Source organism: Podarcis erhardii (assembly GCF_964252035.2).
Source record: "Podarcis erhardii genome assembly, chromosome: 8".
In the NCBI taxonomy this organism is placed as follows: domain Eukaryota; kingdom Metazoa; phylum Chordata; class Lepidosauria; order Squamata; family Lacertidae; genus Podarcis; species Podarcis erhardii.
This window is the reverse complement of record NC_138499.1, coordinates 14,202,638-14,228,901: the sequence shown is the minus strand read 5'-3', so window position 1 is coordinate 14,228,901 and position 26,264 is coordinate 14,202,638. Positions and strand designations below refer to the sequence as shown.

The following is a 26,264-nucleotide window of genomic DNA, read 5'->3' as shown; positions in this document are numbered from 1 at the left end:
ACTTTGGACATGCCTGCTATGGGTTTCCATTCTCATCCTCTCATTTGCACTCAGGAGAAGTATTTCGGGCCTGTGTGTCTCAGAGCCCGGGGAGGATCAAAGAACACGTCTTAGAGACGAAGCCTTTTTCACCTTCTCTGTGGAGGCCCAAGCCCCCATGGTAGAGCCTGAGCTGACTGACGTGGGGGAGCTGCACTCGCTGACTGACTGGCAGGTTTCAGAGGCTTCCGAGGAGGCAGAGCTGGACGAATTCTGCTGGGTTAAAAAAATAGCGGCAACCATGACACGGCAAGGAACAGCAAAGGAGAGGAAAGACAAGCCAACAGGAGAACGAAAACCCAACAAAGCACAGAGGAACGAATACATTCACAGGAGGAGGAGAGAAGCAGAGTGTTAGGAGATCAGAGCAAAAATTCGATCGTTATGCACGTAGCCGGAAGCCTTCAACGCTGCAAGAGGGACAAAAGCAACAGGGTCCTAAACGGCAGAGCCATTGCTGCTTTCTAAAAGGAAGCAAACATCTATGACGCCACGTGCCAACTCCCCGCTGAGATTTCAGTTTCAATCGAAAGGGCTGATGCAATGGCACCTTCAGAACCGCCTCGGAGCAGATCGGCGGAGCGCTGAAGCCACAGCTGCAGCGCCACAACGCAAAGGGCCTCCGGCCGTGCCTTGCCTTGCCTTTGGAGGCTGGTAGTTGGGAAAATCTAGGCAGGGGGTACCTAGGGAAAAGCCTGTATCTGGAAACCCCACACGGATTTGTCAAGAACTGGGCCAGCAGCGGAAGACCAGCTGCTGTGCACAAAACTTTCTTGAGAAAGTAAATCCCTATTTACCAGGCCGACATTTTCCATGTGGATTCCTTCATGGGAAGTTGTTCGAAGCTACCCCAATGTTTCCATATGGCCTTAAGTAAGTGAGGGGTGCTGGTGGTCAGAAAGTCCACTCACAGAGAGTCCTCGGCCCAGTATATCTGAAGGAGCCTCTCCACCCCCATCGTTCTACCCGTACACTGAGGTCCAGCGCCAAGGGCCTTCTGGTGGTTCCCCCACTGCGAGAAGCAAAGCTACAGGGAACCAGGCAGAGGGCATTCTTGGTAGTGGCACCCGCCCTGTGGAACGCCCTCCCACCAGATGTCAAAGAGATAATCAACTACCTGACATTTAGAAGACATCTTAAGGCAGCCCTGTTCAGGGAAGTTTTTAATGTGTGGCATTTTAATGTATTTCTAATCTTTATTGGAAGCTGCCCAGAGTGGCTGGGGAAACCCAGCCAGATGGGCGGGGAACAAATAATAAATTACTATTACTAGGGTTTCTGCCCTCAGTCTCCCTGTGCTGTTTGTATGTCTGTACTATCCTCTCCAAATTGGTGTTGAGACATCTGGAGAGTTGTGAGAATCTCAACACTGAAATAATAAATTGACGCTCTTCCTGTAGTGCCACAGGGAGTGGCTGGGAGAATCCCAGGTCACCTAAATCCAACCTTTTCCTGGGATTCTCTGCTCTTCAGCTCAAACCTACGAACCACACATTCCAGTGCTTTTAGTTCGGCCTGGATAGCTCTGTTGGCTATAGTGTGGTGCTGATAAAGTGAGGTCCAATCCTTTGTCTGCATTGCAGGGGGCTGGAACTAGATGATTCTCAGGGTCCCTTCCAACTCTACAATTCTATGAGGAGCAGAGCGGGAAGCCTGTGGCCCTCCAGATGTTGCTGGACTACAGCTCCCATCATGTCTACCAGCTCCATTTGGTACACAGGCTGAGACCCTATCTGCCTGCGGATTGTCTCGCCAGAGTGGTGCATGCTCTGGTTATCTCCCGCTTGGACTACTGCAATGCACTCTATGTGGGACTACCTTTGAAGGTGACCCGGAAACTACAACTAATCCAGAATGCGGCAGCTAGACTGGTGACTGGGGGCGGCCGCCAAGACCACATAACACCGGTCTTGAAAGACCGACATTGGCTCCCAGTACGTTTCCGAGCACAATTCAAAGTGTTGGTGCTGACCTTTAAAGCCCTAAACGGCCTCGGTCCAGTATACCTGAAGGAGCGTCTCCACCCCCATCATTCTGCCCGGACGCTGAGGTCCAGTGCCGAGGGCCTTCTGGCAGTTCCCTCATTGCGAGAAGCAAAGCTACAGGGAACCAGGCAGAGGGCCTTCTCGGTGGTGGCGCCCGCCCTGTGGAATGCCCTTCCAGCAGATGTCAAAGCGATAAACAACTACCTGACATTCAGAAGACATCTTAAGGCAGCCTTGTTCAGGGAAGTTTTTAACGTGTGATATTTTACTGTATTTTTGGTTTCTATGGAAGCCGCCCAGAGTGGCTGGGGAGGCCCAGCCATATGGGCGGGGTATAAATAAATTATTATTATTATTATTATTATTATTATTATTATTATTATTATTCCTGGGCCACTGGCTGATGGGAACTGGGGCTCCACCTCATCTAGAGGGCCACAGATTCCCCCTCCCCCAGCCCTGCTACAGAGTGACCCACATCATGCGATAGCAGCAGGCTTCAAATGTATACAACAGGAGCAAAAGGCATGCACCCCCATGGAAGGTGTAGGCATGCAAGGCAATCCTTCAGCAAAGAATCGAGACAACACTGTTGCAACCCTATTAAGCATATGCAAATACAACAATCTGCTCTACTTATTCCAAGCACAGAATTTGAGGTTTCTTCACCCACAACGGAGACTCTTTGCTTTGTACAGGTGCACAATATCTGAGCTTCTTACAGGGGGACGTCGCCCCCACCTCCCATTACAGTGCTGAAAGACCTCACTATTTCATAAGAAGGAGGTTCTCAACACCTGCTCTTGGTTAAATCAAATTACAGTGGTACCTCAGGTTACAAACTTAATTCGTTCCAGAGGTCCGTTCTTAACCTGAAACCGTTCTTAACCTGAGGTACTACTTTAGCTAATGGGGCCTCCTGCTGCCGCCGTGCGATTTCTGTTCTCATCCTGGGGCAAAGTTCTTAACCCGAGGTACTACTTCCGGGTTAGTGGAGTTTGTAACCCAAAGTGTTTGTAACCCGAGGTGTTTGTAACTCAAGTTACAAACCCAAGGTACCACTGTACTTTGGAACGCAAGCTAGATTTTTGAAATGGACAGACCTAGATCAGAGTCACCCTTGTTTGTAGGTTGCACATGCAGGGAGGTGCGGGGCTGAAAGAAACTCTCATATAAACCAGGGCCTACACACAGCAGGCCCTGTTTCTCCAACCCATACGTAACAAAATAAGGGTGGGCGGATTGCAAAAGCAAGTCCTACTCATGGAGGTGATTATAAGGGATGCAATTCATACTACAGGCTTGTACATGGGGGCTTAAACCCGCTGCCTGCAAAACTTTTACACACCAAGGCACAGGCCTTACTGACCTTTATGTAAGATATACAGGCAAGACTATTTCTGCCTCTCCCTGTGGAAAAAACCCTCCTCTGTGTTTCTTGCTGGTTTAAGCATCCCAACTGACTATGATATGGGGTAATTTGGATATGCACCAAGCCAAATTGCCTCCTTTCACCCTATCTCCAACAATTCCATGGCGCAAGAAGTTGCAACAACTGCCCATTGCGTTCTTTTGTCCCTCAGCAACAGAGAACGGAACTCACACAAAACGGGCCGCTAAAAACACATAAAAAGCATCAACAGTGAAAGCAGAATGCCACTTTCATCTATGGCTTTATAGCAAGAATCAACATTCTGCTTTCAAACGATGACACACGGCAGCGCGAGGTTATTTTCGCTGTCTTGCGAATAAAAACTCCAAGATGAAAGTCTGTCAGTTGGTTAAAACACACAACACATTAAACGGTTTTTTGGGTTCTGCCTGCATGAGTATCAGGACATTTAAGCAAGTCTGAAATATCCAGGGCATAAAAATGATCCCTTTTATCCTCACGGTGAAATGATGCAATGGACATCTCTCTCTGTGTCTCTCTAAATCAGCAGTGGGGGGGTTCCTCTATTCATTAGCACATTAAGAACGCCAATTTCTCCCCACTGAGCAACAGTTTCTTTATATTCAGAAATCCACATGGAGCTAAGGTCACATGGAGAGGTCCAACTTGTGACCAGCTCCAAAACACATCATAGTTCCAAGAATTTAGTGACTCAAAAACCTGAATCGCTTACAACTGTGGTGGACCAAAACCCAATTGTGTGCTGGATCTCTTCATAAAAGCTAATGCCATGCAGAACCCACCTTGCAAAAGAAACAATGCATTGCACAGTAGGACAACTGATGGTCTGGGCCATTTCACACATTAAGCAAAGTCCATGCCAGTTACGCTACTGGCAACAGACTCAGCTTTGGCTAATCACTGATTAGCGTACCTGTGCGATACAGATGTTTGCAAACATACCTGATTTGCGTTCACATTCATAATAGATCTTGGTTTAGTGTACACTAAACACGTCAGCATGTGAAGTGCTCTTTAATGTGGGCCAAATATGGACCTGCGAATCCTGTAACTAAAGAACTCCTAGCTGGAATATTTCCAAGTCTTTTCCAAGGGGTGTGTGGCATAGTGCTCCCTGAAGCATTTTGGTTCACTGGGCATGCTGGGAAAATTGCATGTCTGAATGCAACACTTTTGTTAAATATCCCAGCATCACACGCTTCCAGCCTAGCCTTTTCCCGTTCCCTGCTAACTTTGCACCAAGAGATTGCACCAAGCCCTAGGCGTGGGCGTGGTCTCAAAACAAGCCATTTCTGTCAGGTATCTACAGCAACGCCACATTCTACTTCCTGAGCATATGAGATCTGCTCTCAGAAGTGCTCTCATATCCTGTAAATACGGAATTATTACCCAGGGGTTTTTTTGTGTGTGTTTTGTTTTTTTACTAATTTCACTTCAACTTAAGTTGCTGTACACCTCTTTTGTAGAGCTTGAAACTTATTGGAAGGAAAGGAAACATTTCTGGGGCAAGCTTTGGGGCATCAAATAGCTTGGGATGGGGTGGTACAAAATAGGGGAATAATTATGGCTGAGCCACCAGGAGGCAGCTGTCAGATCACTGAACATTGACTGCAAGAATTCGCATAGCAAATGGGAGGAAGATTCTAAACTTGAGTTGCAGGATGGCAGAATCTATGGGATACTGATTAAAATTTGCATTTGGCTTTGCATCATTGGAAGCAGTTGTTTAGTTTCTCTTGTTATCGTCAACCACAGGTAAAATTAACACGGCACCACCACCCTGTTTGTAGCCCCAAAATATATGGAGAGCATCAGGCTGGAAGGAGACTGGTGAGAGGGAGCGCTAGGGAGAACATACCCTGACAGCTCACATGTGCATTTCTCTTGTGATCAACTCGATGTGAAAGACAAGACGGGAAGATGCAAACATCTTTCCTGTAATATGTGAAAGGGCCCCGCATTTTAGCCTTTGGCTGCAGCGGCAGGAGGCAATTGCTGGATTTACCTCTTGGCAACTGCAAGCCAGGCTTAAGACACAATTTGCGATGGGTGAGAATCAGAAAGTAGCAGTAGTCTGCCCAAAAAAGCAGGTGTGGGGAATCTCAGGCCTGGGGGCCAAATGTGACCTCCCAGGACTCTCTATCCAGCACATTAGACTCTATCCAGGTCACACTCCTTGCCATCCCCTTCACTGGTCCTATTTCACACCCTCCTTGTGTGTTTTGTGCCTGGATAGAAGGTACCCTTGACCTCTTGCTTTTCCTGAATGGATGAGAGAGGTCTGTAATCGTGTAGCCTATCTGTTGTTGTTTAGTCATGTCCGACTATCATATGATGGAAAAAATTACATCCAATACTCAACCCACTTTGGCCTCTGGCCCCACCCACCACTGACACGTGGCCCCCATTCGGTCCCAGAAGGCAAAGCGGCCCGTGGGCTGGAAAAATATTCCCCACTCCTGCAGCAGAGTAATGCAGCAGGCAGACAACCAAATAACCCGAAGCAGAAGCCACAAAAAGCACAATGAGCACAGAAGCCCTTGGAGATCTTGGGGGAGAAACGGAAGGTGCTACATGCGGGGGCAGCCGCTGCTCCCTAGGCATACCTGATTGAGGGCCTCTGGCGGCATGGGGGATGGCGACTTGGACTGGAAAGCGTCCTGGGACATGAAGCCGGAGTCGTGTGAGGACACGCTGGACAGCCTCATCGGCGCTTGCTGGGGCAGGTTGGAGCTGCGGTAGCGATAGTGTGAACTGGGTGAGTGAGAGTGTGAGCCGCTTGACCGTGAGTCACTACTGTTTACACTGTTCAGACTGCTGTGAGATACAAAAGGAAGAGAGACGAGGGCAGAGGGGGAGGGGGGAAGAGAAACAAAAAAAGGGGGGAGGGGGAAGAGACCGGCACAGGACAATTAACATTCCATGGTTCTCCAGCAGGGCATGCAGCACAAAGAATAAAAAATAAATAAATGGCACAACTAGCGGAAGGAAACTGGTAAGAGTCATAAGGAACTGCAGTATCCTTAGGAATCGGATGGAAAATGGCAAATCGACAGCATCGAGTGGTACTAGAATGTGGCAATGAACAAGTCAGGGGCTATTTCTGCAAAGGAAGAAGTTCCTCTAGCAGACCAGGCAGGAAAGTGGGAAGAACCTGGTTCCCCACCCCACCCCAGGCTACCAGCATGGAACGAAACGGCTGACAACTGGGGAGGAAGCTGGGATAGCTTGGGTTAAATTGAACATTTGTTGCACGAGTGGAAGGACTTCTGCTCGTGCAACAGAACTTCCCTTTCTCCTCTCACGCCACCCCAATCTGCTGCAGAGGGCTAGGGGCAACCTCAGAGCCGATCTGAAGGGGTGGGAGCACAGAAAGAGGAAGAGGAAGTTCCACTGTGTGAATGGAAGGTCTGCAAGAGCACTGACTCTGCTGGACACAATTCCTTTGTAGGCTAGGGGACTTTTACGGGTATATTTGAAATGCTGCACTGGATACCAATTAGGGCTGCCTCAAGGCACCCGAGGTGAGAAATCCCATCAGCACCCGAACAAAAAGCTAACCAGCATGTGGAACGTTCTACTGAGAGATTCCCTGTGCAAGTTCCACTGACGTGAATGGGAGTGGTAGCAAAACCACTACTGTACTCGGGTACAGATCCTGGTACTCAATGGGGCTAGAACAGGAGAGACTTCTGGCAGACTATGCACCGTGGACTGGACCTGCCTTGCCTCTCAATTCTGCTGATGCAAGCAGTGGCCTCACTCTGCTCCTGAGGTTGCCATGTCGCTTCCTCTCATAGCACACCCTATCGCCAGAAAAGGCACCCTCCCTTGGGGTTAAAAGTCTGCAGCAGAGTTTTAAAATTTTAAGGCAGAGGAGTCATTTCGCTGCTAACCCAAGAGGGCTGGCTACTTTCTCCTTTAAGCGCCTGCTGTTTACATAATACTATCAACTGTTGGGCTCAACCAGATGAAGACAGCAGGAGATCTTTGATGGGGGTCTCCTGAGGATTCCCTTTAAGCAATAAATAGAGCTGGCAATCTGCTTTGAGGGAGGCAAGAGGCTATACGGTCCCATCGCCTATGGAGACGATGGTCACGTGAATCTCCCACCATCTTGCCTAGTTTGCCTAGAAAACCGCTGCTGGGATTGTACGGCCAGCCATTTTCCTTGTTAAGGATATTGCATTTTGAAAAGCCTGTGCTTACCGCTGTCAATAGAAATATCTATAGATTTTCTGTCTATAGATACTGTACGTACGCATGCACAGACAGCTATCTACGCAGGGAAATGCAAGGGGCATCATGGTCTACCATGCCGTAGGGTGCTTCAGCTCTCCAATCCATGTGATTCAGAAGGCAAATTTGTTAAAAATAATGACAATAATAATAATAGCATTTAAGGCTAAAAAGAAATGCAGGAGCAAGGAACATACAGCAGAACGTCTTCCTTTTGGTGGAGAAAAGGAGAGAATTAGACACTGGTGTGCCTGGCAAGGAGTGAGGGAGGAGGAGGAGATGCATGCTGCCAAACTGTTTTAGCAGAGAGAAAACAGTTTTCATGGAAGAGGTCAAAGGGGGATCTAGATGCTCGAAACACGCAAAAATAAAAAAATTAACTCTTTTTTTTCTGAACTGCATTTCATCAGTAGTGAACAGTAAAGTACTACCGAATAATTTTCAGTAAAGGATTTTACTCAAACAAGTTGCAAGAGAAACGGGAGGCATCCAAGCAGTTTACGCTACTGAGAAATTAAGCCTGCTGTACAATTAAACAATGGTATAAACATTTACAACGTATGCAAAGAATACCACACCCCGAATCGACAACTGGAGGGTCAGTGGCTGGTTTACCTTAGAAGTTTTTCCCAGAGCCTCTTTGTATGGCTGTCATAACAATGCTCAACAATTCTATTTCACTCTATCAATAGCATCTCAAGAAGGAGAGGACCACAAAGAGTAGACAAATCATTATTTTACAGAATTCAGACGTACCCCCAGATTCAACCATCTTAAAACACCATTATGTTGATGTGAGTCAAGACTAAAAGTTCACTGCCCGTGAATGGGTTGGGGAGAACATTTTGTCGCAGCATGGAGAAGATTGTGATTTCTAGACAAGGGTCTGAGAGATTCTTCTTTTGTCCTGTTGCTTTTGACTGCTTGCCGCTGAATCGGAACAAACCTCAATCTGCAGAAAACCTAATTAACATTTGTTCCGATTCAGCAGTAAACCACAGGTTTCCCTGGGGAAAGCGGCAGGACAAAAGAAAAACATGTTTAGAAATCACGGGACAAACGGCACATGTGCCTGAGCCCTCAAAAGGTGTTGGACCTCATCAGTGCCTGGATGAACACTGAGTGGTCCTTCCTAGGTGCTTCAAATATCCTAGAGGGAAGAGCAGGATCCAAGCATATGAATAAATAAAGCTTACATAAGAGTGTTTAGTAGAGTAAAAATTGGGTTCCCATAGAAACAGATCATATGCCTTTTCTGCTTACCTGCACACACTGGATTTTCTTGACATGGTGGTACTGGGAGATGATGGAGGAGTCTGATAGGACCAGCCATAATCAGAGCCTTTCAAATCTAGAATTACCTGGAGAATCAAGAGATAGCCATGCACGGTTATTTACACCAGTGAATTGGTCATTGGTGGCTTGAAACTAGCTAGCTGCTGTCAAATCAACCAATCCTCTCAGGGCATCAAGTTAAGCATATCCTACTAACACCCCAGCACACTTATTTTTAACATTATGGACTTGTTATTATCACGGTCCTTCAGTCTCTTTCTCCTTCTTGAAACACACGTTTCTCAGAGCCCTCCAGACCAGCAAAACCTTTACAAAACACAACCAGTTTTATTCAAGATTCTGCCAACCATATTCCAGTGCTGCTTGCTGAAATCTAGTGAAGCTACACTGTCACTTCCTCAACCCAGTGCCCTCCAGATGTTGTTGAGACTACAACTCCCAACATCCCTGGCCTGTACGACCAACAGTCATGGATGATGGGAGTTGTAGTCCAACAACATCTAGAGGGCACCAGGCTGGGAAAATATTAACATAGATGAAGGTTAAGGGCACAGTCTATTGGAAAGTTCTCCTCCTGAAGCCCCCACAGCCGGCCACCCCAAGAGGAGCTAGGCAAGGATGTTACCATGTTCTTGGGCAGCTGTCAATCATATCAATAGCGCTTGCATGAGGAAGTATTTTCATTGGGTATTTACCTTTTGCACATATATGGAATTCTACCATTTGTGGGTTGAGTAGACACAGTAAACCCAACAGATTAGCCCTTCCTCAGTCAAACTAACCTGCTCACTTGATGGCGGCAGCTTGTGAGGGTCCATAGTGAGGCTTTTCAGATCTTCTGAGATGGTCTGCAGGTGAGTTATTTCTCCCAGCATTGAGATTTCTTCTTCCTGGAAGATTAAAAAGAAAAGAAAAAAGAAACGAAGCAGAACATCAGCACTGGCCGTGTTACTGAGTTCTATTGCGTATGCAATTTGGGTCAACTTCAGCAAACTAGCTGCTTCATCTTACTAAGTCAAGGCATAAGCACCACTCACTTCTTTAAACAGACACAATTTGTAAAGGTTAAAAAAAAAAAGGATTAGATACTTATGACTGAAGCTACAGAAAAGGTCAGGCTGGCAAGCAAGATGTCAACATCCCTTCATTCTTAAACCATTTTTAAAAATAAGCCTTCTTAGTTCTTGCCACATCGCTTTCTTTTTTTATATAATAATTTTTATTAAATTTTCTGTTTTACAATTTAAAATACTCATTTAAACACCCTTAAAATATCAATGACTTCCCTTCTTCTCTTTCCGTGGTTCATTTTGCCTATCATAAATCCCTGCATATTTTACAAGAACAAGAATACATTCAGTATTCCATTATTGCACCCACCAAACCTTATTTACACTGTTGAATTGATCTTAATGCTGCCAACATTTTCAAGTGTACACAGTTCCCTCCCCCCATATATTCAATAAACGTTTTCCAATCTTCTCTAAACATATGTTCTTCTTGTTCTCTTATTCTATATGTTAAGTCTGCAAGCTGCACATACTCTGTCAGCTTAAGTTGCCATTCTTCTTTGGTTGGGACCTTGCTTGTTTTCCATTTTGGGGCTAACAAAACACGGGCCGCAGTAGTGGCATACATAAATAACCTTTTCTGAAACCTGGGAATTTCAGACTCAAAACAATGGGGAAAAGGCTCAAAACAAAACTCACAATCACAGGCCGCAGCATGGAAATGAATGAGCAGAATCTGCCACGTTCCTCAATCAGGGCTTTCCTAACGGCCTGTTTCTCTGTTTCTTCAAGAAGTAGGTATTTATCGTTCACGTCCTGTAAGGCGCTGTCTAGCTGAGGTTGGATGTCTCCTCTACCTATTCACAACGGAGAAAAAGCAAAGGTGGATATAGGCCGAAGCTACTCCCAAGGAAGCCCATAAACATTTGTACGGCTTTGGCTATATCTGGGCTCACGTCAAGTGTGTTCACAAGGCTAGTCACTACATGCCGTCAACTCCCTTGTCTCTCCACCTCAATGGGAGTGAATCTGCCTTGAATAAGATGAATTTGCAGCTTAAATCAAGGAGCCTAGCACACCTCCTTTGGGACAAAGGGGAGGGAATGTTAATTTAACAAAGAAAACACAGTTCTTATATTTTACAGTATTAAGAACAGGCTACACAGATAAGGAGAAGAGGTTACGCTTTCACAGAGCGGTCAAATATTGTATTTCATCAAATACGTAACAGAAGATGGAACAATTCAAGCTACAGTGACACAGACTGGTGGTCTCCACCGCTTTTTTTCAGGATACCCTGGGAATCGTTAGCAGTTTATTTGGGGTTCCTATAACAAGAAGATCAGTAATGGTAGACAAACATAGCTTGCGCCATAACAGATTTATAGAATTATGCATGGAGAAAGTGGTTGGAGGAAGCTTTTTCTCCTTCTAGAACCTGGAACCATCCAATGAAACAAAGGTGGGAGATTCTGGAAAGACTAAAGGAAGCATTTTTTCGCATAGTGTACTGCCAGTTTATGGAATTCACTTACAGAAGGGCACAGCAAAGGCCACCAACAATGATGGCTTCAAACTGCTCTCTATGAATTTGCCTATCAGTGGGCCAGTAGGCATGAGTACTGCATGCTACCCTCAGGAACAGAGGCAGCCTGTCTCTGAGTACCACTTGCTGGGGCAACACAAATGGGACAGTGTTGTTGAGCGCATGTCCTGCCTGCTTGTGGGCCTCCCAAGGCTACTGTGGTGGAGAGGACACGAGATTAGGTGAGCCTTTGGTCTGACCCAGCAAGGGTCTGATGATGATGACGGCTTGCCTACCGATTACCAATCTCCTCGTATAATATGTATTACCTAGGCCACTGTTCGTTTATACAGAGTAACAATGAACCCCACAAGGCCTGCCCAATGCGCTGCATGGGATACAGAAAGCTGCCTCACACCAGCTCACTGTATTTGCAGTATTGTCTGTTTTGACCGGCAGTGACTCATTTGACAGACGTCTTTCTCACTGCCTGCTCTCTCATCTGTTCAACTGGAGACGCCAAGGTTATATATATGGCCATGCAGCTTAGAACATGCCCTGAAGGAGTTTAGGGGACAGGTGTTCTCTTGGCCAGCAAACTGAAAATGGTTCCGTAAAAAGGCAGGAAGGCAGGTTTAGAGGACAGATCGAAGGTTGTGCAACACCAACTCCCTTGTCCCAAGACTCGCCAGTTCAGTAATAACCTGGCTGGGTCCCACCAAAGTTTAGTGAAGGATGTCAGGTCCAGGAGAAGCAGAAGAAGTTATTTACCCACCCCAGTTTAAAGCCAATCCAGTTTCATAAGCAAAAGTTAAAGGGGGTAACAGGAGTTGGTGTGTATATATACAAACTTTTCACGTAAAGGTATCAGGGAGGAAATCAGTTGCACAAGGGAAGTAGGGAACTTGCTTCAATTCAAGCCACTGGGTTACAAACAAACAAGGATATTGGCGTTCAAATGTATGCACAGCTCTCATCTCCTGCCAAACTCACCACCATATTGTGCATCCCTCCCCAATCATAAGTTTATTTTAAAAATTCCCCAGAAAAATATTGAACCGTTAAGGTACAGATTGGTATCTGAGTTGATGTGCTTCACTGGCAAAAGTGACCACAAAAAGGCACCCATAAAAATGAAGCTGGCATGAGACATCAGCTGACAGAAGCAGTACATTCATTTGCCTTCGGGGTTTGGGGACTTCGTCGGAACATCAAAGTATATGTGTTGCAAAGAAAGCCAACAGCCTGTGAGCTAGCCCAGAAAGCTTTAAGACACTAGTTTATACCCCCCCCCCAAAAGCCCACCTTGACATAAAAGTGGCTGCTCACAGCCAGTCAATTCTACACACAAAAAGCTTGTTCTGTAGCAAATAACATGTGTGTAGAAAATGCTACTGCAAAAAAAGTGTTAGCAGGTACAGCAGAAATTCAGTTTCAGACTAGTAGTCTTCGTGAGACCAAGACTCACAGGACACAAATCACCTCAACAGCTGGCGCTGCTAAGCAGGTCTTGCTGGTCCCCCAACTCCCATAAGCTCCAGCCAGAATGGCCAATGGTCAAGGTGGACGGGAGTTGCATTCCAACAAAATTTGAGGAAAAGATGCAATATGGGGCCAACCCTGCCATCTTAGCTCTCAGCCAGCGCTAGATCCATTAAGGTCCGAGATGGCAATCATGGTCTTCAATCCCATGTGTGATGCAAGAGTGCTGCCCAGATTCCTCTAGGTTTGCCGCCAACCATGCCTCCATCTCCTCTTCAGTAATGACCATTTACATGGCTTCATCCCAATGGGAGACAGGCAGAGTTTATGCTGCGAATATCCCCTCACCGTGAACACCTCCACCCCACTGAAGGCTACTCAGCAAGATCGGAGCTGTGCGTCACAAGGACATACCGGCCGTTATTTTAACTGCAGGAAGAAATTAAAGAGCTCAGACTCCAGTGTGTTGCCTGTTAAGTGTCTGGCTACTCAAGTGCAACTGTGCATGGCAGAAGCTTTTGTGTTCATAATTCAGACACTAAATCGGAATTAAGTGCCTTGGACAGACTTCTGTAGGTGCTGAGAGGTGCCATATGAGTGCACCTAGGATCTCACTGAAGCAGAAAGCTAAAACCTACGGTCTACCTCGGCCCTCTGCTATACAGGAGGCATGCTAGGACGATACCAGCCTCAATATCATCCCAGTAGCTACATATCTCAAACCTTGCTCTGCAACGCCCCTTGGTAGCACAAGTCTTAGACCAGGGGTCAGCAAGGTTTACCTCACCTGGGCTGGTTCACTCCAGCGGAGATCCCTCTGTGGGCTGAATTGTGTACGAGCCTGCGATTTCCAGCACCTGTGCAGACGCAATTTTCGCCGCCGCCAAAGTGAGTCCCTGGGTGGCTCAGTTCAGGGTCAGCTCCCCGTGGGCCGCTTGTGGCCCATGGGCCTTAGGTTGCTGACCTCTGTCTTAGACTTTCTCTTTACTCTCCTGCCACAGTACGAAGACCATGAAAATAACAGGAGTCATCTTTTTCTCAATGAAGATTCACATATTTGAATCTCGATTGGAGAAGAATCCACTCATAAATTATTAGTAGTATAATTGCACACTACCTACATTTTACTACACAGGTAATGTTGCATGCATGTGTTCTCTTCGCATTTTGTTTACCTCATCTGGAAATAGACGTTGACTGGAATCTTGTTTAATTTTGTTAGCTCAGTGATTAGACTCTTTGGGGGGGGAGGAAATGTGATGTAGACCGGAACTACGTCTGAATGTTGAGCAACTCTGATTTATGAGTGGATTCTTCCTTCTATTCAAATATATGAATGTTCATTCAGAAAAAGATGAGTCCTGTTATTTTCGTGGTTGTTTAGATTTATAAGTGTCTAACGGTTGCCCTGGTGACACTATCTTTTGTCACATTGCATTTCGCTATGCTATCACCACCTTCCCTGTGGTGTTCTTACAGTATAAAGACGAGAACAGAAACAGCCTCTCTCTCAAACACATTCACACTGTGAGTTTCACAGAAAGGTTGCTTCATCATTGCACGCACACAGCACTGTATGAATCTCATTCCATTAAAAAAACCCACAACCACGACCACCAGCCTCCTCCCTCCTCAAACTCACATTTTCCTTGAAAGCTTGGGTGTAACCCCTTAATCCTCAGGACCAATTTGCACCCTATATCCAAGTCCAACAAGATATAGAGGCACTTGCTTCCCCTTCACTTGCTTACGTTTATCTCTCCTTCACCTCCCCCTATTGTCTTTCCCACTATTAAAATTTAGACACGTAATCCTCCTTGATGTTTGCTGTACTCCATCATCTATCAACCCCAACCAGCATGGACCAATGGCCAGGGACTATGCGATTTCCCTGCTGCAAACTTACTGAAGATCACAACATTCTAGGATAAAACAAGTCATTTTCTACTCCCAATAGCCTGACTTGTCAGTTATCTCTAACTGAAAACCTCGTTTCGGAATCACGTATTTCTACCCATTCTCAACACACCAAACTCATATATTTGTTATCAATCATGGCATAACATGCAAGTACTTTTTTTTTAAGGGTATGTTTTAGGGTCAAGGGGTTACAAACATGGGAATTTAGGCTCTAGACTTTAAAAAGATGTTTTGAATAGGCACATATGTTTGAAATCATCCTGTTGAGAGACAAGTAAGTTTTCGAAAATGGAGCAAATTTGATGGTGTGGCCATTCTAACCTCAGGTCTCTTGAACATCTAGCCCAGCTCACTTGGATAAGTCTACTCAGTCCCACCCCCCTCAAAGGAGTCAAGGATGGTGGCCCAGGAGCTCCTAAATTGTGCAACTCCCTCCGCAGAGAGGTGTGTCTTTCATCTTAAGTTGTACAGCTTTCACCATATGGTGAAGACGTATCTCAGCCGTTGAAAATGAACGTATTTGGCTTCCCACCTCTTTGGCCGAATTTGTATCGTTCTGCTCCTTCTGTAATGGTTTCATCTGTTTTTATTTCCGTTGTATTTTCTACAGCTGTAAACCGCCCCAGGGCCTTATGGTGATGGGCGGGTAAAAAAATCTTAGAAATAAATGCTGCTCAACTCCTTTACATCAATTTGGTTATAATTTGGTGGCATCAATCTGGTAGTAAGAACTGAGCTGTGATTTCAAGTCAAGTATTCCTGCTCTTTCCTAGCCTATTAAGATGTGGAGCTAATTTTCCTGCACATACCCTGGAAAAGGCAGTAAAATGGGAGAGCTGAATGCCTCAAGTCAGGTGTAGAAAATAACTTGGCCACATAACATCATGATGCGCAGAAACTTGAGAAGTGTCTGAGGGCACAGCTGGAACTTAAAACAATTTAATGCCAATACTAAGTGCCAATGAATATTTTCCAAACCTAGTGGATCGCTATGGATTTCATGTAGCATCTGGCTGAGAAGACACCTGCTCTTGGGTGTCGAGGCCAAAAGATGTAGGAGTTTTAAATTTGAAATTAAAGTCTAGGCAGCTAGTATGAGACCAGACAACCATAAGAGGCCACAGCAAAGAATTATACCAACCAGCCACCAGGGATGCGGTGCAGCTCAGACTTACCCAGCGCCTCAGCTGTCGAGAAGGTGAGCAGGATACAAAAATTGACACAGGAGAAGGAAAATAAAATAAGTCAAAACCAATGTTCTAAATTTCCTAGTGTTTATATACATCATTAGCAGATTGAAGAGAAGCAAAATGATCCCGTTCACGCCAAAGGTTTCTTTTCTTCTTTCACATTCCAAAGTTGCTAAGGTCAAAGTGCTAATTTCCACTCAAACAAAATCCTGCTATACTCAAGCTGGTTTTTAATTTATTTAGCTTTGTTAGAACTTCCAGTTTCTTTCATCTAAGCAGCTGGTCCTTCGAACGTTTGCATGATGCAACTTGATGAATTTGACGGGGAACCAGGGGAAAGGTCAGATTTGTAATAAGAGATCTAGTGAAATAGGGCACCCCCCCCCCCTTTTTAAAGTCATGGTTTGGAGTATCAGGAGTTGCCTGATCCCGACTCCATTTCTCCACTTCCGGGTTCAGCCCACTTTATGCCACGGTTTCCTGTAACAAACAAATCAGGCCAACTATGGCTAGCGCTAGCATCTAAACTGTCATTTGAAAAGCATGGTTTGAAGTGGTTTTGCAGACTATGGTTTCAAATCATAAGTTGGAGGTTAGGTGCTAACCATAGTTTGCCCAATTCAGGTGTCAGGGCACAATACGATTAGAAGAAAACCGAAAACAAGAGAAAACTGGTGTATAGGAAAGAACATTTGTACCTAAAACACTACCGTTCCTCCAAATCATGGTTTGGAGGATAATCTCAATTGACCCTTTTTACACCACTTAAGGCGTTCCCATATCCTTCTGTGCACACGTTAAGACAGGGAAGGGTGTGTTTACTGTAAGCACAAAACTCAAATTATGCAACTGGAATGTCTTATGCAAATTTGCATACAACCGCTTAGTTTAAATCGCTGCACAATTTTCATCTTTAGACAAGTGTGTGTGTGTTTCTATGTAGGTTACTTAAGAAAAATATGAAATCAGAGTAATAAAAATCACCACATGACTAATGAAATCACCACATATTTTATAGCAAAGACTGGTAAACACATCCACTGGTTCTCCTCTCCAACCCTGAAATTTTCTTGAGCAGAATTAGCTATAGATGCCATTCTACATATCTTTCTCCATATATACACTAGGCATAACATTATGCAAAGCACATTATTGTGACCTTAAAAATACGTATGCGCTACAGAAGATCCACACTCCAGCCGCGTGACACAGAGATGTGTGTGACATCTGTAGATACTTGTGACATACAAGTAATCTCAAACATTTCCAATGTAGCAGATGAATTCCCCAAACGTGCTGAAATCTCCTAATTTAATTCTGCGCCCCACAGGAGCTGTCTCTCCTTAAAACATCCCTCAAGCTCCTCCTAGTTGTTTTTTAAATGGATATATAAACAGCTAACAAACAATATTTTTCAGAACAGAATGTTTTAATGCTAAAATATGTTGGATGAAATAGTTGTCTTTGAGATAAGTGGAAAAACTGCCCAAGCAAGTGCCTACGGAACAGAAATATCTAGAGACCAACTATCAAAAAATGCGGAGACACAGTGACAATCCATCTTATTCTAAGGTCGAAAGAGTGCAAAAATTATCATGTGAATTTCAGGGTTACCTTTTGCTGCTGAAAGTGGTTCGCCATTTTTTTTAATATACCATTTATTGATGGGTTGGGCTATCAAACTGTTAATAAGCCAATGTTACGTTACATATTTGCAAAAATGGTTGCAAAACACAAAGTAAAGTAAAGTAAAGTAAAGTAAAGTAAAGTAAAAGATTCACGAAAATGGTTGAAGTAACGGACACAATGTTTTCTAACTGGAAATGGTATTTAGCTATAGATACAGGCCCAAGATGACTGAAAGGCTTGCTGAGCTGTTGGAAAACATGTATCAAAATAGACACAAATACAATATAGTGCAGTAGACCATGGTGAACTGTAATAAATTCCCAATCTCTAATGGGAAATTCGCTTTTCTTAAGAAAAAGGCACCACCTAACCTATCACATTTCATACAGTCAGTTCAGCATCCTGGGTACATAAATCACATCACCACCCTACGGCTTTCATGTAATCTTAATTTTTAAACTGGCAGCAAAATTAAGATTTGAATGCCTGCACACCCAAAAACATTTTACTGAACTGAAAAACAGAGAGAATACATCAAACAAATCCAACATGATTTTTAAAATGAAGTGATGCAATCAAGCTTTACTCTCAAGGGCTAGCGATACCTTTAACCTCCAAGGACACTTCCACTCAATGGTTTATTGTGGAACTTGGTGCTGCTACAGCATGCAAGTTTCCCGAAATGTCCACACAATCTTGTCCTCATCAAACTGCCACCCAATTTTTTTCGCCATCCAGATTTACAATTTCCATTTGGTTTTGTTTTTTTAAATTAATTTTCAGCGGAAACAGTAAATGGGGATCAAATGGGAATATGGGATTAAATTTTGATGCACGAGTGAACAGCAGAACCCACAATAAAGGAAGTGCCTACAATCCAAACCATTTTCCAGTATGGCTTTGGGCTGTTTTACCATGAGAAAAATGTAGAAGTACTGACATTGAACCTTCACTCTTAATAAAACAGGGAGTTTCAGCAATGTGCCTCTCATTTTGTTTTGTTTGTAACATCTTTATTGTAAGCTGCGTTGGGAGAGCTTGCCCCAAAAGCTGGTGGAGGCACTACTAGTAGTAGAGGGAACCTGATCACATCACAAAACCAAGTTAAAACAGCTTGAGTGTGGACCACTGTATAAATCCCCCCCTTGCATATTTTCCATACACGTGGACGGACAAACAGAAGGGACAGATTTCCACTCTGAAGGAGCCACCGTGCGTGTACAGATATGCCAGACAAAGAGACTACAAGAAACAAGAGATAGCTGGACAAAGAAGAAAACGTAGTTTCCAAATTTTGGCAAGGTTACATCTCGATAGCACAAGACACGTGGCGTGTGGTCAGTGGACTAGGGGGACAAGGCTAGTACCCTACATGTATCCGGTAAATCAGAGTATTAACGCCTTGTGCTCCCTCCCAAAGCCCATCCCACCATCCTAAGGTCCACAGAATGGAAGATGGCTAGTTCCGCAAGGATGTGCTCTACAGGGAGCTGGCTCCAGGCCAGTTGGCAGACCAACTCTGCACTACAAAGATGTCTGCAAACGGGACATGAAGGCTGGTGACATCAACCTCGTCTTGTGGGAATCCCCTGCAGAAGACTGAAGGCCTGGAGACAGTCAGTCAGGTCTTGCATCCATGACAGTGACCAGAGGAGGAATGACTGCTAGGATGGAGTGCAGAGAGAAGAAACACCACGATGCACCTACAGCAGAACACCTGGACGCCTTTGTTTGGTCCCATCCTCAACAAAAACATGTCTGTCCCATATCAGTCTCTACAGCCACAGCAGGTGCTGTAATCTTCCAACCATTTGACTTCACCCCCAAAGGCACACTCCTCTATTGTCTCCTGAGACAGTCAAGGGGCCAACCTTGATGGCCAAGAGCAGCTATCCTGCTCTCAGTGCCGCACACCAACCCTGGGGTGGACTTAGCATTTGAAAGAGACTGTTCAGAACAGTGTCTAAGCATGGGTAGGCAAACTAAGGCCCGGATCCAGCCCAATCGCCTTCTAAATCCGGCCCGAGGACAGTCCGGGAATCAGTGTGTTTTTACATGAGTAGAATGTGTCCTTTTATTTAAAATGCATCTCTGGGTTTATTTGTGGGGCCTGCCTGGTGTTTCTACAGGAGTACAATGTGTGCTTTTATTTAAAATGCAACTCTGGGTTATTTGTGGGGTATAGGGATTCATTCATTCCCCCCCCCTTCAAAATATAGTCCGGTCCCCCACAAGGTCTGAGGGGCAGTGGACCGGCTCCCTGCTGAAAAAAGTTTGCTGACCCCTGGTCTAAGTGTTATGATAGTAATTCTCTTTTCTATTCCTGCTGTGTTTCCAGAATTGGCTGGGAGCACAAGACATAGTAGGGCGACCGATTTTACAGGATGAAGGGGTCATGGTGTTGGACAGGTAGACACATACACACACACACACACACACCCATAAACACATACTCAAACCAGAACTCTGAACAAATATTGAAATTATTTCAGTGTGGAGGCCGATGCACTTATACAGTGATTAAAATGCATCAGCAGCTTACACTTACAGAAATGCATCGGTAGGAGGAAGTAGTCCTACCGCTTACCCAAACTTACTCCTACTCAGCACAAATAAATGTGTATCACAACAGTCAACACGACAGCAGTTAAGTGTGGGAGTTATGCTGTTTAGGGATGGAATTCACAATGGCTGGGAACAGACAACATTTCCCAATTTACTTGCCATAAGGCAGCTCACTTTCCAGTTAATTTCTGCAGTGTTATAATCCACTGAGCGCAATTCAGTGCACAGCCAATTTGATGGAAAGGAAAGCGTCCATTTTTAGAACCCTCTGGCACCCAGCAATTTTAATCGTTGCGACGAAAGCATTTCCGTAAGAGGTGCATGCCCATTCAGTAACGCAATGCTTCTGAAATGGAGGGCTGGGCCCCAAAGGTGTGTGCAAAACCAGCGGGTGGGTCCTGCTATTGCATATTCCATATGCGGGGCAAGCTGGTTCGGCATCAAACCATCTCCAACTGTGGCTCAGGGCCTCAACTGGGATAGCGGCCATGGAAGAAAGAGGTTGCAAGTCCTAGCAATCCCACACCGATAGGGAAGCTGTCCAGCAGAGCTGCCAAGTAAGGAGGGAAGCTTTAGAGCCTTGCTGTAAATTCTCCTGTGTGCCCCTGTGGTCTGAAGAACAGAGAGGGCATAAGCAATACGCAGCAGGTTATACATGTTGCACCCGCTTCAGGTTGTGTTTTTTCGGGTTGCAGACTGCCGAAACCAGGAAGTACTGGGTTTCGACAGTCGCGCATACGCAAAAGCACTAAATTGTGCTTTGCACATGCGCAGAAGCCCCGAAATGCAACCCGCGCATGCGCAGATGCGAGTTGAAAATGCTGCATCCTGCACGGATCACGTTTGCAACCTGAGCATCCACTGTATCTAGGTGCGAGGTCTAGATCACATTTACACTATACATTTAAAGTGTATTTCTCACCCTGCACCTCAAGAATCCTGGTACTTGTAGTTCAAAGCACACAGCTACAATTCCCAGCACCATCAACAAACTACAGTTCCCATGATTCTGGGGGTGGGGGAGCCACATGCTTTAAATGTGTGTTAAATGTATGGGGTGGACGTGAGCCTAATAAGTTTAGAACGGGGTTCAGCTTCGTAAAAAATTATCCTGGGTGGATAGAGACTCTGATTGGGATTCGCCTATCCAGCCCCGTCAATGGAAGCCCTGTGGCAAGGCCTTTTGCTTATGCAATGGGGCTTTGTCCCCCCACTCACAACACACCCTTGAAATTGGCTTGGGGGGTGTGTGTCAGAAGAATCCCCCAGAACAGTGCAAAGGGGGAGGAGAGGGTGGGAGAATATTCCATCTTTCAAAATGACATGCTTGTGCAGATGAAATGGCCAGAAGACCACAACGTTTTATTCCACCATAAATTGGGGTTGTGTGTGTGTGTGTGTGTGTGTGTGTGTGTGTGTGTTTGGCAAAAACAAATCAATACATCCAAATTATTATTTATGCACAGTCACAGAAACACAGCTTTTTGCTGCGATAAAAAAACAAACAGGAAATTCAGAGCAGCCACACACCAAGCGAGTAAGGAAAACCTCAGGGAGAAATTTACCTTTCTTTGCTTTCTTCTGTAGTTTCAGTGTGTCTGAAGATTTCTTTTTAATCTCCTGGCGGGCTTTCTTGTATTCTAGAGAGAGAAAGCGGGAAACACAGTCTGAATATCAACACATTTGACATCTATGCTATGGCATGCTTTGTAAAAATAAATAAATAGTTCTGGCTATGCCTGATGATGTTAGGAGTTCAGAGAATGGCATGCAGTGTTTGAGAAAGCAATTTAAGCTACTTTTCATCCTAATGCATTTCACTAATATTTAGCACCAAAGCAGTATGTAAAAGGGAAGGGAAGGAAAATATTAATATTATTTATTAAATTTGTATATTGCCCTTTAACCCAAAGATCCCAGGGCAGTTCACAACAGAAAAATACAAAATGAGAATACAAAATATGTAATAAAACAAAAACAAACCAATAACACCCCCCCCACAAACACATTTAAAAGCCCACGTTAATCAGCCAAATGCCTGGTTAAAGAGAAAACATTTCATCTGGCATCTAAAGGTGTGTAATGAAGGTCCAGGCAAGCCTTCCTGGGGAGAGTATTCCACAGATGGGGAGCCACTGCAGAGCAGGCCCCGTTCTTGTGTTGCTACCCTCCAGACCTCTTGTAAAGGAGGGACACAAAGAAGGGCTTCAGAAAATGATCTTGGGATCTGGGTAGGTTCATATGGAAAGAGGTGGTCCTTGAGGTACTGCAGTCCTGAGCCATTTAAGGCTTTATAATCGGGCCCGGAAATCAATTGGCAGCCAGTGCAGGTGAACCAGGATTGTCGTCACATGCTCAAAACCTCTTGCCCCAAGTTAGTCACCAGGAGATGAGTGATGTCACAAGTAACCCAAAAGGGGCCTCAATATAAGCAAAGTACTCATTTGATTACTCGTGAGGAGGAGGTGGTGCGGGCTGAGTCAGAATCTGCTCGTAGCCCTACTTAACCTGCACCTCAAATGCCCTTCAACACCCCCTTGCAGTTTAGAATGTAAAATATGCTACACAAGCATGGTTAAAACTGCAAAATTAGGGTCACTTGGAGGGGCATGCACAATATTTCTGACTTCCCTTTCTGTGGGCAGCCTAGCAACATGCGGGGGACAGCTGGGAACATGTACAATCCTAGGCTCCTTCCCCCCCCCCCGATACCCCCTCACCTCCTCCCCCAAACCAGAGGCAGAATCTTAACCACCTTACGAGCTAGCATGGTTACTCCCTTCCCACTGAAGGCAATGGGAAGGAACAAAATAAAATAAAGGGGGGAGAACCACAGGTCCCAGCTTTCTGTTTTGTATGTTTTGTGCTATTTTATGCATGGTGACACTGTTATTTTTATTGATTACAGTTTAGTAATTCTTTATTGTAGTTTTCAAGTGTAAACTGTTTAATTGTTATCTGCTGGTACAGTATTTCATTTTACTGCTTACTATTATATTCCAATGGGATTGTTTAATGTTGCTTTATTTTGATATACAGTAAGTTGTTTATTTTGAAGCTATGCTTTTATTACAACTTCTTTGTATTGGATCATATTGCTATTAGGTGGGCGAACTTTGCCATCTGTTTTGTTGGCAGCTTTGTAAACTGCCTTGTCCGTATAGCAATATCGAAAGGTGGTATACAAATGAAAATTAAATGCCCCGGCCAGCACAAGCTAGCAGGGATTAAGAAAAGGTAGCAGCTCCATCACTAAATCTACCTGCTCTGGCACTGCCTAACCACCCTTTCACCTGTCCTGCTTGAGCAGCAGCAATTGTTCAAAACAGCCAGACAGGATGTTCTTAGAGAGCATCAGGCTTTAGTGGTAACCTGTCTTTTATTATTCTTTCATTTTATTTTAAGAAACCGCAGCTTCCTGTGGTTAAGACTACTACAAATGCACCATTCTGCAGTTAACAGGGCAGAACCACGGGTTCTAGCCACTGGAACTTCGCCAAGTCCCAGATTCTGGTTGTACAGTCATACCTTGGGTTACAGGCACTTCAGGTTACATTTTTTTCAGGTTGTGGACCGCCAAAACCCGGAAGTACCGGAACGAGTTACTTCCAGGTTTCGGCAGTTGCGCATGCGCAGAAGCGCTAAATCACAATTTGTGCATGCGCAGAAGCACCAAATCGCAACCTGCGCATGCACAGACACGGGTTGTGAACGTGCATCCTGCACAGATCATGTTCACAACCTGAGCATCCACTGTACTTTCTTCTCAGCACTTGAGGGTGCATTTAAAGGTAAAGGTAAAGGGGGTCCAGTCGTGGCCGACTCTGGGGTTGCAGCGCTCATCTCGCTTTACTGGCCGAGGGAGCCGGCGTACAGCTTCCGGGTCATGTGGCCAGCATGACTAAGCCGCTTCTGGTGAACCAGAGCAGCGCACGGAAACGCCGTTTACCTTCCCGCCGGAGCGGTACCTATTTATCTACTTGCACTTTGACGTGTTTTTGAACTGCTAGGTTGGCAGGAGCAGGGACCGAGCAACGGGAGCTCACCCCGTCGCGGGGATTCGAACCGCCAACCTTCTGATCTGCAAGTCCTAGGCTCTGTAGTTTAACCCACAGCGCCACCTGCGTCCCTTTTTGAGGGTGCATTTAAGCACACACAAAACATTAAAGCGGTTGCAAGCAATACTTAGCCTTATGGCCTGAAATCTCTGCATAAAATGAACACATCACTCTTTTTTTTAGAAGTGGTGGCTTCTATCAAATCTTCAGATGTGGATCCTGGTACCTCATTATCCATGGTTAAGAGACTGAGCACCAGGCACAGAAGTGCGTGATCCTTCGCCTGAAGTCCTTTCCAGCTTAGGAAAAAATGGCAAGCCACCTGCGTTACTTTAACAGCGTTAAGTAACAGTATTAAGGCTACCCTTGGCACCTACTCAAAACCAGGACTCGAAAGCCAACTCCATTAAACCATGGTTCCAAACCCATATTAAAAACGGAAACTGTGGTTAAACCTAACCATGTTTATAACACTGGTGCTAACATGACGCTTAATCGTGGTTGCAGAAGGAAAGGGGGGTTTGCTTAAGGGACGGAAGGAGATGCAGCAAAGGAGCAGGCGATTCTCACAGCCCATTTCTGATTTCTTAGCGCTGGCTCATGCATAACCCTGGTTGTGCCTGCATCATCCCATAAGCAGCCATCGCCATCTCGTGTGACCAGATTCTCGAAAACACAGCACAAAAAGTAAACATTTGCACAGTTATATTTTAAAACCTGTATTGTTCAGCCACATCTTGTCCATGGCTCCTTTTCCATATAACTACCTTTTGCATGGTCTTTATCCAGTTGATTGGCTACTTTCTTCCATTCTTCCATCTGCTCTTGAAGTGGGTTTATCAGACAGTCTATTAAAGCACTAATTTGGTTGAGAAAACACAAAGAGGAATCAAATCCTGCAAAGGGGGCGGGGGGAATCAACCTGAATCTACCCTAAGCCAGACCCACCGACTGCTCAGAAACCCCCTCAATATCTATGAGCTGCACTAACCCATTCATAAAATTATTTTGAAGTGTTCTCAACAGCCCATCACGTTAGGCTGTGCATTATTGCGTCCATACTGCAGGTGGCATGAGAAGTAGGGCTGGCCAAAGAGTGTCTAGATCAGAGGGTATCTGAAGAAGTGTGCATGCACACGAAAGCTCATACCTAGAACTAACTTAGTTGGTCTTTAAGGTGCTACTGGAAGGAATTTTTTTATTTTGTTTAGATCAGAGGGGTTGGGCGGCGGGACTCTCCATTTCATAGCTAAATCTCCCGGCGCAACTGTAGCTCTCAGACTCCCTCGAGAGAGTGTTACCAGATACTGGAGAAGGCCCAATAAAATAGTTTGCTTTTGCAGCAATTTCCCAAGTTCTCAGCTTTGGAACCGATCCCCCTTTGGCGTCCCTCATTCACTGCTGAGTTACAGTTAATGCCATGACTAGGAATTCCTGGTGTGCAAAGAGGGTTGTGCCAGCAATCCTCTGGTTTTTTTTTCTCAGAGTGGGCAGTAAACTCTTCCTCTCCCACAAAGCCCGGTTTGTTTGATGGGAGAAAAGGAAAGGGTGTTCCCAGCAACCAAAAGTCAGAGGTTAGCTGGAAGCCAGCCCCAGCAAACAACTTAATGTGGTCCTGAATGAAAGGGGTTGTGTAGCAATTACATCTTGACCAAAGTCCAGGAGCTAATAATGAAGGGCTCTTTCCGATCTGTGGCGGCTCACTGGCATGCGTTAACTCACCTTGAGAACTGCCTGAGTTTGGACTCTATGCTTCTGTGCCGCATGCACATTCTGGTCAGAGCAGAGCCAATTTCTCTTGTAGCACCTGAAAGAAGAAAGCGGTCGTATTTAGAAAAACCTGGCAAGAAAGGTTTTTGATACACACACACACACACACACACACACACACACACACTATTCCCAAGTGGTG

At 45.2% G+C, this 26,264-nt stretch overlaps 1 protein-coding gene across 24 annotated transcripts in view; it reads right to left on the bottom strand.

Annotated features, from left to right (window-relative positions):
• The window catches only part of MTSS1 (MTSS I-BAR domain containing 1), a 152,149-nt gene that overhangs the window by 9,426 nt on the left and 116,459 nt on the right, over positions 1-26,264 (bottom strand). For 3 of the 24 annotated variants that reach the window (XM_081874176.1, XM_081874183.1, XM_081874194.1), the window contains exons 4-12: positions 26,075-26,159; positions 25,120-25,211; positions 21,860-21,934; positions 16,086-16,097; positions 10,683-10,840; positions 9,756-9,863; positions 8,941-9,038; positions 6,045-6,255; positions 133-255 (exon numbers count right to left, since the gene is read on the bottom strand). In XM_081874176.1, coding sequence (XP_081730302.1) covers positions 133-255; positions 6,045-6,255; positions 8,941-9,038; positions 9,756-9,863; positions 10,683-10,840; positions 16,086-16,097; positions 21,860-21,934; positions 25,120-25,211; positions 26,075-26,159 — 962 coding nt within the window. The remainder of the gene's footprint in view (positions 1-132; positions 256-6,044; positions 6,256-8,940; positions 9,039-9,755; positions 9,864-10,682; positions 10,841-16,085; positions 16,098-21,859; positions 21,935-25,119; positions 25,212-26,074; positions 26,160-26,264) is intronic. The other 21 variants (XM_081874196.1, XM_081874198.1, XM_081874185.1 and 18 more) reach the window with 12 other exon arrangements.